This window comes from Euprymna scolopes, chromosome 42, assembly GCF_053919585.1.
Source record: "Euprymna scolopes isolate OS-2025 chromosome 42, ASM5391958v1, whole genome shotgun sequence".
Taxonomy (NCBI): domain Eukaryota; kingdom Metazoa; phylum Mollusca; class Cephalopoda; order Sepiida; family Sepiolidae; genus Euprymna; species Euprymna scolopes.
Genome location: NC_136523.1, coordinates 37738937 through 37752951, shown reverse-complemented (window position 1 = coordinate 37752951; position 14015 = coordinate 37738937). Strand labels below are relative to the sequence as shown.

Below are 14015 nucleotides of genomic sequence, written 5' to 3'. Positions count from 1 at the left end.
GAGCACATACATCAAATCCGTTGCCAATGTCGCTGGAAAAATGATTGGATCACTCTACCGCTCCAAAAGATATATCACTTCTGACACAATCCTCTACCTGAATAAGAGCCGGATACACCTTAAGATAGCCTAGTGTTGTCACATCTCGAGAAAGAGTTCCCAAGAATACTCTTTCCTGCCTTGACAGGGGTTAAAACCGTCTTTGAAAGCTAGTGGGTGAAGCCCTCGTCCCGACCGTACTCTCTCTTTCTCACAGAAGAGACGCAGTGAGTCTATCTTTGCGCTATCGATATTTTCATGGCAGGTGCTCGACCGAGCTTCAATCTATGTCCCGTAAGTCATTTGCAGCAACTTATCTATCTACAACTTCACCTTTTCTGTCCTCAGTCAGTGAAGGAGAACTCTTTCATGACTGAGACAATTCTTTTTGTTCCTAAACCTCGGAAGCGTAGAACTAAACCCTCTTTTCATTTACCAAATATGGCGACTAATATGCCTGAAGGAGGTCCGATTAAAAAGTTTGTGCAAATGACACTCAAGATGAGAACTGTAGTACGATTAATCACAATAATACAATCATTCCTTATCTAAAAATTCAAAACTTGAATGTTATTTGCACAAGGTTTCGGTAGATGCAACCTCCGACTTTCTTCATGTGTATAAGTCCTCATTGGGAAGGGGTTAACGGTATACCTCCAAGATTTCGTATTTAGTTTTTAGTTGAAAGTTGAATTAAATAATAATAATAAAAAAAAAACTAAAAATCATCAAACAAAACGCTATAAAATATTATTTAAAAAATATCAAAATATTTGCAACAGGAAAATGAAACTTCCAGGTCATGAATGCATAAGCTCAGTCAACATAACAATACAGTTTGCAATCCCCTCTGATTCGTATAGGAAAAAAAAATAGGAGGCACTACTGTTGGGATGCCCCTCGTATATAGATCAATAAATGTAAGATTATTTTCTATTAAGTAATTTTTTTTCTTGTTTTTTTTTTTTTGCATATCTTAAAATATTTGAAGGAACTCCTGTTAAGGCAACTCCGGGAACATTTACAGAAAATCTTCCACAATAGCAGTAATAGTTTTGAATATTCAAGTGGGTTGGTTGGCTAGTCGATATGATAGCTAGTACATGTTAAAAATTAGGATGGATGTGCGTTGCTTAAGATAGAGTTGACAGATCGATTTTTTTTTTAAATGTCGTTTAAAGCAAATCAATATCTCTTATTTAGGTTCTAGTTGAAAATAGAATTAAAAATAAAATCAATAACAATTGGCAAAAAAAAAGAAAGAAAAGAAAGAAAAATACTACGAGAACATAACAATAAAAAAATAAAGAAAAGAAAGAAAAATACTACGAGAACATAACAACAAAAAAATAAAGAAAAGAAACAAAAATACTACGAGAACATAACACAAAAAAAGAAAAGAAAGAAAAATACTACGAGAATATAACATAAAAAAATAAAGAAAAGAAAGAAAAATACTACGAGAACATAACAACAAAAAAATAAAGAAAAGAAACAAAAATACTACGAGAACATAACAACAAAAAAAATAAAGAAAAGAAAGAAAAATACTACGAGACTACGAGAACATAACAACAAAAAAATAAAGAAAAGAAAGAAAAATACTACGAGAACATAACAACAAAAAAAAAATAAAGAAAAGAAAGAAAAATACTACGAGAACATAACAACAAAAAAAATAAAAAAGAAAGAAAAATACTACGAGAACATAACAACAAAAAAAAATAAAGAAAAGAAAGAAAAAATACTACGAGAACATAACAACAAAAAAATAAAGAAAAGAAAGAAAAATACTACGAGAACATAACAACAAAAAAAAAGAAAGAAAAGAAAGGAAAATACTACGAGAACATAACAACAAAAAAGAAAGGATGGAGCTAAAGTTTAATTAACTAATTAACATAATTTACGAAAATAAACCATAATGTTAACCCACTTGTTCTTCTCCTCTACATCTATTCAGCAAATAACAGTCAAGATGAAAAAGCTAGTTCGATTAATACAAATCAATACAGTAGAACACCGGGATACGGTGGCCCTAGGATACGTTTTTTTTAATGTTACGATGTGGAAAACGATGTTTACGTAATCTAATAAAAACAATACGTGATTGAAGCTGATTGGCCGAAATCGTTCAGTTCGAAGTGTCAAATAATTGTATTTAACTTGATTTTTTATTTTATTTTATTTTATTAATTTTAATTTCATTATGTCAAATTAGCTATTTGTATTTTTTTATTTGTAATTCATCATTCACGCTCCGGTGCGCAGTGTGGGAGTGGGGAATTGATTTGGTTTATTTTGTATATGAATTCTATAATTGTTTATCACGTAATATAGCGTTTTTTTGTGTGTGTTAATATATATATACATACATATATATATATATATATATATATATATATATATATATATATATATATATATATATATATATATAAAGCGCTTTAAATAAGGTCGGGAAGACTCTAGGGGGGCCCTTTCATCAACAAGCTCATCAGGAGTCAATCGTTGAATTTCTATCAAGTGTAAAACAAATGTCACACAAAAGCGAAGACTTAAGTGGGAATCACAGCAGCACACTGACAGTTGAATTGATAAATCACAACTGTCAGTGTGCTGCTGTCTATGTAGGTCGAACTCGTTTGAATTTGCGGACAAGAATAAATCAACATGTTCCAGCAAGCCTCAGACTAGGTAAGCCTCGCCACCTCTCGTTCACCTTGGAATCTGCTATTGGTCAGCACCTCGCTGAAAATCCAGCTTGTGCCAATGCATATAAAATGGACTGGTTTAGGATTTTACACCGGGATGACTCTTCGAATCAGCTGAGGATTCTGGAGTCAGTCTCTGTCCTTTCACGCAGGCCCTCTCTATGTCGACAGAAGGAATTCGTACAATCTTTGGACTTATTTGGGGATGTATTTTAAATTTTAACTTCCCTACATATCCCATTTTGTACATATATTTTATACAATTGTATATATTCTACAACGTATAATTTACTCGTATTTATTTTTTTCCTCGTAGTCTCATTCGCCCTTCATTTAATTATATATATATATATTTTTTTTGTTTTCATTTCATCTATTCGTTATAATTTTATAAGTAATCCCCACTTAAGTCTTCGTTCTTGCGTGACATTTGTTTTACACTTGATAGAAATTTAACGATTGACTCCTAATAAGCTTGTTGGTGAAAGGCCCCCTAGAGTCTTCCCGGCCTTATTTAAAGCGCTTTAAAAGTTTTGTACCGTAAAACAGTTTTTGTTTAAATTTCATTCAGAAAAAAATTAATTTTCATAAATTTATTGTTTGAATAAAGAATACAGTTCAGATTTCTTTCTTAACTCATGGAATTTCAATGTAGGCTCATCTCCTCAGAGGAAAAGTCATTAGCAAATACTAGATCTAATTCGAAATAATTGTGTTTGAGTGTGTATGTGCGTATATATATATATTGCTTGTTGCTGGATCTCAACATTTTGAACCGAGAGAGAGACTTAGCTGTCGTACAAAGCTAAGACTCTGTAACATCATCTTTATATAGATACTCCCTCAGGCATTTGGGCTCATGGATTTTAAATGTCTGAGGGAGTGGCACTCGTCTGACAAGACGTTGCAATCATAATAAAAAACATATATATATATGAATGTGTGTGTGTGTATATATATATATATATATATATATATATATATATATATATATAAATATGTGGGTGTGTTTATTTATAAGTAAACCCCCGGGATACGGTGTCCCCAGGATACGTTTTTTCACGTCACGATGTGGGTTACGAGATTTGCCCCGCCTTACGGTGTTATTTGATTATCTATAAGGCTTCCTTCAGTCTTTGACCGACTATGGATACCCACGATAAGGGTGCCTGCGCGTGAAATTTTTGTAGCAAGAGTTGCGCAATCCCCAACACACCTCTCCTTAGTCGACATTGTTGAATACCAGTGGCAAGTGGAGGTTAGAGAGGACTAGAAACAATGTCGAGATAAGCGGAGACCACATACAGCGCATAGAATTCTCAAATGGTCACCCATCTTGTACTAACCAGGCTCATCGTTGCTTAACTTCGGTGATCTGACGGGAACCGGTGCGTCAATGTGATTATGCCGTGATTATATATGCATGCATATTATATACTGTACTGTATTTTTGTTATTAAGTTTTAATGCCGTATCCCAGGGTTCTACTGTACAAATTAATAATCCCTTATCTAAAAAATTCAGAACAGAAAAAGTCCTGTTCTGCTTGTCCAGCCTCTTTAAGTCGACTCAGATGTTTAATTAATTCAAGCTCCAAACTCGAATGCCGGTAAATCAAAACCAAAACATATAGCTATCCAACCTTATTAGTTACTGTCTGACCTAAATTCATACGCATACAGAAACGTAAAAAAAAAAAAAAAAAAAATGACGTTGTAAAGATATAAATGTATATTTATTTACGCATGCGTAGAAGAGCATTTTAAGTCGACTTACGCTGGCCAATTCCAATTTTTTTATAGAGTCATTAGCAGCTATTTTTACCGGCTAAAAAACCATAGCAAATTTATCACACAACTCCAAATATCTTATATATTAACTTTCAAGTCTGTAGACCAAAAATAGGCAGGAGTTTGGTAGAGATCGTTTCGCACACAAACAGACAAAGATATAAATAACAGAAAAGAGAGTTACCGTTATACCTAGACGTCTTTCGCCATCATGATCAGGGGCGTGCGATGGAATTTTGATTTTACAAAAAGAAAGAAAGGGGAAGAAGTTAAAAATAAGATTGAAATGAGGATATATTTACAATTACCATAAAATAAATATGTATAAGAAGGAAGGAAGGAAGGAAGGGAGAGAAAAGAAGGGAATTATATATATATATATATATATATATATATATATATATATATATATATATATATATATATATATATATAGGGGTTCAAATGATTGGATTTTTATTGACCGTTCTTCCTTGGGACTTAAGCCAGTCAGAAAAGTTTTTAAGGGGTCAAAAATCTTTACACATTTTGTATCTTCAACTTAGTTCATTTTTAATCTTTCATTTTTAATTAGTTCTATATAAAAGCCAAGTACATCCAAGGATGGAGTACTGCTGCCATATCATGTCAGGAGCTGCTAAAAACAGCCTATCCTGCCTTGACAGAGTACAAAATAGACTTTGTAGCCTAGTGGGGGTGCCCTTTTCTCTTCCCTGCAACCTCTCTCCACAGAAGAGACGTCGCGAGCCTGTCTTTGTTTTTCGTTATTTCCATCGCAAGTGTTCGTCTGAGCTCCAATCTCTCGTCCTCCCTCTCGCCAATCTTTCACGAAAAAAACCCTCTAGCTGAACCTCTATCAGTAATTTTCCCCACTCTTTATCTGTGCCTAAATCAAAACGTAGATTCCATGAACAAAGCTTCTTTCTTAGAAGTTCACGCCTGTGGAACTTTGTTCCGTTTGCCTGTTTCCCACCTGACTACAACTTGGATGTCTTCAAGTCCAACGTAAACAAATTCCTGATAAACCGCCCCCCTTAAGTAAGACACTTTATCAAATCCCCAATACTAATGATTACTACGATATTATCTCATTGATTACCGTACACGCAATAACCCTTACCCCGAGTGGCCTCCGGGCCTTGATAAGTGTTGGCCTCCATGTAAAAAAAAAATGCGTGTATCGTTGGTACAGTGGTAACGTCACCAGCTTTGAATGCTAAAGTTTTGCTTTCAGTTTCGATTCTAGCTGATGGCACCCAAATACTTTTTTTTTTACTTTTGAAATCACGACTTTATAATAATATATATGAAATCTGGACAAATTAAAATATCATATTTAAGCGTACTTTACGACCGAGCAAAGCCGAGCACCTTCCTTCCGCTAGTAATAATATATAATTGTGTTGCTGGATTGTCAGTTGGTTCAGGGTTTTATAAATCTCTCTCTATATACGCATGAATATATTTATATAAATGAATATATATACAAATAAAATATTTTTTATATTTATAACTATATAAATACTATATTTGTATATTTTTATATCTATAATATATTTACATATATAATATATATTTGAATATTATAAATATATATTTATATATAATATATTTATACATTTAGAAATGCATATATGCACTGTGTATATGTATATATATATATATATATATATACATATATATATATATATATAGTATATATATATATTTTTGGATTTATTGAATGACTAAAATTTAATTTATTTGCTCTATCTTGTATATTGAGCAATTTTATTTAGATGGGATAGTACTTATAGAATATTACTGCCAATAATATTTTGTAAGACTTATAAACACAGTTGATTGTTAGATAATTTTATTCTGAAGTATATATATATATATATATATATATATATATATATATATATATATGCCGATTTATAAAGATATATACTTATATATATAATATAATTATACGTTTAAGAAAACATATGCACAATATATTTATAAATATATGTATAATATATATATATATATATATACATATACATATATACATATATATATATATATAAAAATGTATTTATATATATATATATGCATACATATATAAATATTTCTAAATATATATATATATATATATATATATATATATATATATATATATATATATATATATATATATATATGAAGTGTCCAAAAAATCACTGAAGGGTTGAAAATCTTTGACATTTTGCTATTAATAATTATTTTTTCTTTATTTCCGATATTTTACAGATAATATTTTGGAAATGAATTATCGATATATATAGCATTGAACAACGTACGTAAGTTGTGAAATTATTTTACCAAAATCAGGGATCAATTGTTTTACCTCAAACAACTTATCGACGGCATTTACATATATGTGAGATAGCGCAAGTCACAACAATTCGAAACATTGCGAAAGGGTCTATGTTAACAAACCCCCAAACCTTGCAAGACTTGTAGTAACATATCAAGAACGATATAAGGACGTTAAATCGTAATCCAGAGATTCTGCAATCCGTCGTGAATAATGTTTTGGAAAGAGCACAAATATGCGAAGCCAAAATGAGTAAAATTTAAAAAGCATTCTTTTTCAATAAAGATTCTTTGAATTTTGCATGTTTCTGGTTTGTTTTATATTTACCAATATTTTAGTCAGGTTGTGTTAAAATTACAAAAAGATATCCTAAAAAATAAAGAATCCATTTCAGTTTAAAACCCTTCAGTTACTTTTTGGCCAGCTTGTGTAATATATTTGTATATTTATAAATATATGTAGTTGTTGTCAGTGATTAATCTCTGATTATGGCCTGTGTGAGAACTCCTTGGGTACAAATAATAATAATAATAATAATAATAATAATAATAATAATAATAATAATAATAATAATAATGATGATCATAATAAAGAATTGTGTTTTTGGATTGTCTGTACGGGGTTTAAAAACTCAATCAATAATTGGATCTAAATGCCATACGAGGTGGGCCGTGAACTCCAGCCGGTTACCGAGTTTCTTCAGACATTTTTTGCACGTAAACGGGTCGCCCTCGTCGGCCGAGTGCAGGCTATTGTGCAGCATAAACATGGCGAAGTCCTCGAACCAAATGTGGCAATGTTCGCAACGCGTGCCGGTCGGATTCGAACTCACGATCCGATTCCGATTGTTTTGATTGTATAAATACTCAAGGTAGGCCCCCGAAAAGTAAGGGGGAAATGAGAGACGAGGGTCGAACTGCGGGGCAGCGTACAAGGGTCGCGTAATCGCCGGTGGCGCGTTCAGAAGATTACGGGTGTAGCTCATATTGTGTGGCTCTAGGGTCTCAGGTTCTCGTTTGATGAGGGCCCGGAGGTTGGCCGCATTTTTAAAGTGAGGGTAGTAAGACATCATGTTTGCCGGGGAATAGAGGTCCTCACACGAGGCACTTGGCAAGGGGAGCATGCTGTTGCTATTGGCGACGGGTAAGGGGTGATCCAGGAAACTTCTGGTTAGCATTGGGGGGCTGTTGTTGGGAGGGCTCGATAGAGGAGACACGACCATTTTGGGGCGTGCACTCGGGTCGTTTCTTTCTTCACTGTCAGGCCGTCGGCTCATTGACATATCTTCAGGCAGGATCTCTATATCAGGAGATCCAGAGTCTTCGTGGATCGTTACTGGTTCTAGTTCCCGATCTGGGGATGAGTTTTTGGAAGCATCGTTTAATGGGTTGCCTGGGTTGTCCATGGGGTTACCCGAGCCGTTGTCATCGTTATTATTAATGTTATTAGCATTATCCTCGTAACTATTGCTATTATTTTCTACGGGTATCTGAGATAGACAAAATCTCGCACAGCCGATCCATTTGCTACCCGGGAGGTGCGGTTTTTCTGCTAAGGCTTCCCGAAGGTCCCCGATCCCATCTGACGGTATTATATCCAGATCGGAAACCATCTGATGTGCTGCACTTCTGCGGCCGCGGGTCGCTCGCATGTTTCCTTTGACATCGTGCAGCTTCTTGTGCTGCTCGAGTTCGTCCGGCATGGGGAAGCCCTCGCCGCAGCAACGGCACAGGTGGATCTGGTGAATCTCGTGAGTGCGCAGGTGGGAGCCGAGGAGGTTGCAGCTGGTGAAGCGGGCGTTGCACAGCCGACACATGTTCTTCTGCCGGTTCGGCGAGTGCACCTTCATGTGCTGCTTGAGGTGGTCAGAGCGTGTGAAGCGGCGGCCGCACAGGTTGCAGATGTACGGCCGCTCCCCGCTGTGCACCCTAACGTGGCGCTGCAGCTTCGACGGCGTCCGGTACGACTTGTTGCAGATGGCGCAGTTGAGTGGCGCATTGCCGCGACTATGTTGGAGCACATGCAGTTGCATGTCACGGATCGAGACGAACTGTTTGGCGCAGAATCTGCACATGTAGCTCGCGGCCACTTGATGCACCGTAAACCTGCTACCGCTGCTGTCACTTGAGGCTGACGGAAGGGTGACACTCATTTCGGGGTTCAGGCTTCTGCAAAGACAGGAAAGAAAAAAAAAGCAATGTTTAGAGACGGTTTCGTTTATTGATAGAAATTAATAGAAGAATTAACGAGTTATTCAACGATAGGATCGTCCAGTAGCTGTAAAGTCAAAATTGAGATGAGTGAGTTACTTTTGTTTTTAGTGCATCCACTGCAAAAGTAATGTTGGAGGAGATTCCCATTATTATTATAACTAGCGGGGGTACCCGGCGTTGCCCGAGTGTTTGTTTCCGGGACGGGGGGGGGGAGTTTTAAAAAATGTTATGGTAGGTAAGTAGGAAGGAACAAACCCGGAGTCATGAGTAAAAGTAGGAAAATAAAGTGTGAAAAAAAAACAAAAAAAAAAAACATCTGCAACGTTAACAGTTCGGCCACCAAGAAAAGTCCATTCCAGTTGTTTAGGAAAAAAAACAAAAAAACAAAAGAAACGACTACGGTAGGTCGGCGCGAACGTGAAAATATAATGTGAATTGTCCAGCACGCTAACCACTACGCCACAGAGCACTGCAGCTTAGTTTAGTGATTTTAAATAACTTCACATGAAAGAACTACGAAGCCAAACCGGTGTTCTCTTCTCAACTGTTCCTTGTGAACGATCCCCAAACGGTGTTAAGTGGTGGCAGGGGGAGGAGGAATTTTTTAGAGAGAAAATATTTTACCACTTCCATTGATCTTAACCGATTTTGGCCGTGACTTCTCAGCAGAAAAAGTATAGAAATCTAAGATTATCAAGGAATTTGAGAAATAATAAGCCTATAACACACCTCAGATATTGTTCTGCCGTTTGTGCATATTATATTTGCATGAAATATCTTGATTTTTAATCCTATTAAGGTCAAAATTAGACGCGAAAAAATGAGTTCATTTTATTTATATAGAGAAGAGAAGATATTGGTTGATATTTTTTTACTACCTATTTACGATTATTACACTACTACCTTACATTCATTAACTCTTATCCTCGAGTGGCCTTCGGGCTCTGGTAAGTGGTGACTCCCAAGTAGAAAAAAACGAAAGGCTTGTGACTTTAGTTAACATTTCCATTGGTGAATATTGGGACGATTCCAGTATTTTTACCGATTCCGATACAATTACCGATTCCGTATTAAATTCCCGATTCCAATACAATTACCGATTCCGATCTTTTCTAAATCTCTACATATTTAATTATAAAGTTGTTATTTTTCACGACTACCGTAAAAACACAGGTTAAACGTGCAGATATTTTCTTAAACGTAAGGATGCACTTGTGAAGGATGATCTATCGATTTTAGTCTTACTAATTGGTTCAAATCAACAGATATTCCCTATTTTAGTATTACTATCAGCGGGAGAATATTTTTCTTTAAAGAAAATCAAATAAAAAAGCCAATGAAAAGAATCGTTGTTGGCATCGGAAAATAGGCACAACTTTTTCCGATTCCGATATCCCCAAAATTTCCGATTTTTTTAATTCCCGATTCCGATTAATTGACCCAACACTAGTGAAAAATTATCTAACAATCAACTGGTATGGAAACTTGTGATTACAAAAAAAAAAAAAAAAAAAAAAAATTTAACGGACTCATGATATAAACAAAGAAAATTGCTCCAGGAAAATGCCTACTTCGGACCATTACCTTGTGATGTGGATTACTCTAAATAAAGTTTGGATCATTTTACAACACTGCTATCAAAGACATTCACTTCGGATTTTACCATGCAATGGATGTGAATTTTTATATCCTTTTCATTAACTTCCCTTACTCTATGGTATTTAAATACTTAAAAAAACTTTTAATTATGATTTTCCATCTCTCATTTACTTTAGCAAATAAGGTGTAAACCATTATAACTATTTGCTAATATTTTCTCCTCTGAAGAGTAGTAGACATCGAAATCCTATAAGATAAGGATTTTTTTTTACAAGGTAGTCACCAATTATCAAAGCCCGGAAGCCACTTGGGGATAATATCGTAGTAATCGTTAGTAATGGAGATTTGATAAAGTGTCTTACTTAAGAGGGCGATTCATCAGGAATTTGTTTATGTTGGACTTGAAGACCTTTTGATTTGAATTTTACCTATTTCACGTCATGAATTTTTAAATTTATTGAATGACTAAAATTATATATATATATATATATATATATATATATATATATATATATATATATATATATAAAATAAAATCTAAGACTATCCATTCACGTGAAATCACTTTTTTCTTCACCATATTCCCTCTGCTTCACTTTTTGTTATCAATTAAGATCTTTGACTAACTTGCAGTTTCGTCAAATACTTTTGTATGAAAAAATCCGATCGCGCATTTTGCTAATTCCTACCCTATGATGAGAAGGAAAGTATTTCTTCGAAACTCTGCGGATTAAGGACCATCCACTTATCTAGTGTTTTCTTTTCAGATTTAATATGTTTTAAACTCTTTTTTTATATCTTTATTCTTTGAAGTTTACATAATTTAAATATTGCGATTATGGAGGGAATACTTTTTTATAAATTAAAATTATAATTAAAATTTAAAATAAAATCAAAATTAAAATTAAAATAAAAATTAAAAATAAAATCAAAATTGAAATGAAAAATAAAATAAAATTAAAATTTAAATAAAAATTAAATTAAAATTAAATTAAATTAAAATTAAAATAAAAAATAAAAATAAAATTAAAAATAAAAATAAAATTAAAATTAAAAATAAAACTAAAATTAAAATTAAAAATAAAATTAAAATTAAATTAAATTAAATTAAAATTGAAAAAAATCCAAATTAAAATTAAAATTAAAAAGAAAATTAAAATTCAAAATTCAATTTAATTAAATTAAAATTAAAATTAAATGAAATGAAATTAAAATTAAAATTAAAATTAAAAATAACAATAAATTAAAATTAAAATTAAAATTAAATTAAATTAAAATAAAATCAAAAATAAAATGAAAATGAAAATGAAAATGAAAATGAAAATTAAAATTAAATTAAATAAAAATTAAAATTAAAATTAAAATTATAATCAAAAATAGAATTAAAATTAAAAATAAAATTAAAATTAAAAATAAAATAAAAATTTAAAATTATATGTAAATTAAAATAAAAAATAAAAATAAAAATAAAATTAAAATTAAAATAAAAAATAAAATTAAAATTAAAAATAAGATGTAAATAAAAATTAAAAATAAAAATTAAAATTAAAATGCGCTTTAAAATTAAGAAAAATGGACGAAGAAGAGGAAAGAAAAATAAGGAGTCAGCTGACCGGTTTCGCGTTCTCAAGGGATTTAAAAATATGTCTATTAATCATTGTCAACTAAGCTTCGACCCCTGTCCCATCGCCGCAATCTTGCATCCCTGTGCCCCTTCTGCATCTATTTTAATGAAATGTGCTCTGATGAACTCGTTGCATTTTTGCCCCTTCGGCGTACATACACCTGACAAGCCACTTAGCAGCAAAATCACACCCCTTCACGGATGAGGCCCCTACATAAAGTTTTTACTCTAACAATTTCTCCTCTTTAACAGCTGCATTTTGGAATTCCTTTCCTGTTTCCTGCTTCCCTGACTGTATTGATATACAGGAGTTTAAATGTAACAGAAACCAGCATCTTGTTCATCTTCCCTAAGCCTAAGCATAGGCCCAAATAGTGGCCCATTTAGGTTCAAGTGGTAATATGCCTTATTTAGAGTGAACGTGAGAATATATATATATATATATATATATATATATATATATATATATATGTGTGTGTGTGTGTGTGTGCGTGCGCGTGTGTGTGTGCGTTTGCTTAGAAAGTCATCCATTTTAAGAAATCATACGAAAACACCGGATCTCCAAGGCGGAGACCTTAACCTTAACAAAAAAAAGAACAACAACAAAAACTACGTAAATAGATAAACGATAAAAACTAAAAACTAAGCAGTAAATTGTCTATGGCATCATAGCGTATTGGATTAAGACACTGAACTGAAATACATAAGGTCTAGGGTTCGAATCCTAACAAGAGTCAAGCTACGCTGAAGAGGGGTAGGGCCCCAAAACTCACGTGTACGTAGATTTACTGCTTAAAAAAATAATAAGTAAATAAATAAAGAATACGTCCAAATAAAAAATGGGCGACTTTCTAATAAAACAGCGGATCTCCAAGGTGTAGACGTTAACCTTAATATCGTTTAAAAAATCAACAACAAAAACTATATATATATATATATATATATATATATATATATATATATATATATATATATATATATATATATGCCCAAAATCTCTGGCCTTGATGGAGGGGAGACTGTTCTGGTTTCAAATGATCTGAAATAACAGCAAAGGGAGACTTGATTCAAAACATTTCTAACATGTTATATCTTCCCTCTTTTGCAAATAGAGTACGATTATGAACATCTCCAGTATCAAATAATCACTGTGAAATTTACTTTATGTATAAAAACCAAAAGAGGGGGGGGATATAAAAGAAATGTTAAAGAAGCACCATCTTCCTTTCTTTCACGCAACAAGAAAGACCCGTTTCTTAACGGGTTGTGACTTGCGATAAAAAGTGGGCTCTTTACGACAACCGGCGACGCTCAGCTCAGTGGTTAGACGCCGACGAAGCACTACAATACTTCCCGAAGCTAGAGTTGCACAAAAAAAAAGGTCATGCTGAGTGTTGGACGGTTTTCAACCGGTCTCATACATTACAGTTTTTTGAATGCAAGCGAAACCATTCCTCTAACTAGAGAACTCTAGGAACGGGATGCTCCACATTATATATAAATATATGCTATTATGTACACATATGAACCCACCCCTAAAACGAAGCATATACACCTATCAAATATATACATATTCTAATGTCAGAGACAGGATAAACAACCCAAGTGAAAGAATGACAACCATCGAAATTGAATTTATATATAGATATAAAAACCTTTGCCACGATAATTACCCCAAACACTGCGGCAGGGGAGAAAATATAACTACCAGTT

The 14015-nt window shown here is 33.2% G+C and overlaps 1 protein-coding gene across 1 annotated transcript in view; it reads right to left on the bottom strand.

Moving 5' to 3' along the window:
- Positions 1–6692: 6692 nt before the first annotated feature.
- The window catches only part of LOC145267023 (uncharacterized), a 258149-nt gene continuing 250826 nt past the window's right edge, over positions 6693–14015 (bottom strand). The window contains exon 2 of the mRNA XM_080122950.1: positions 6693–9034. Coding sequence (XP_079979076.1) covers positions 7498–9018 — 1521 coding nt within the window. The 5' untranslated portion in view covers positions 9019–9034 and the 3' untranslated portion in view covers positions 6693–7497. The remainder of the gene's footprint in view (positions 9035–14015) is intronic.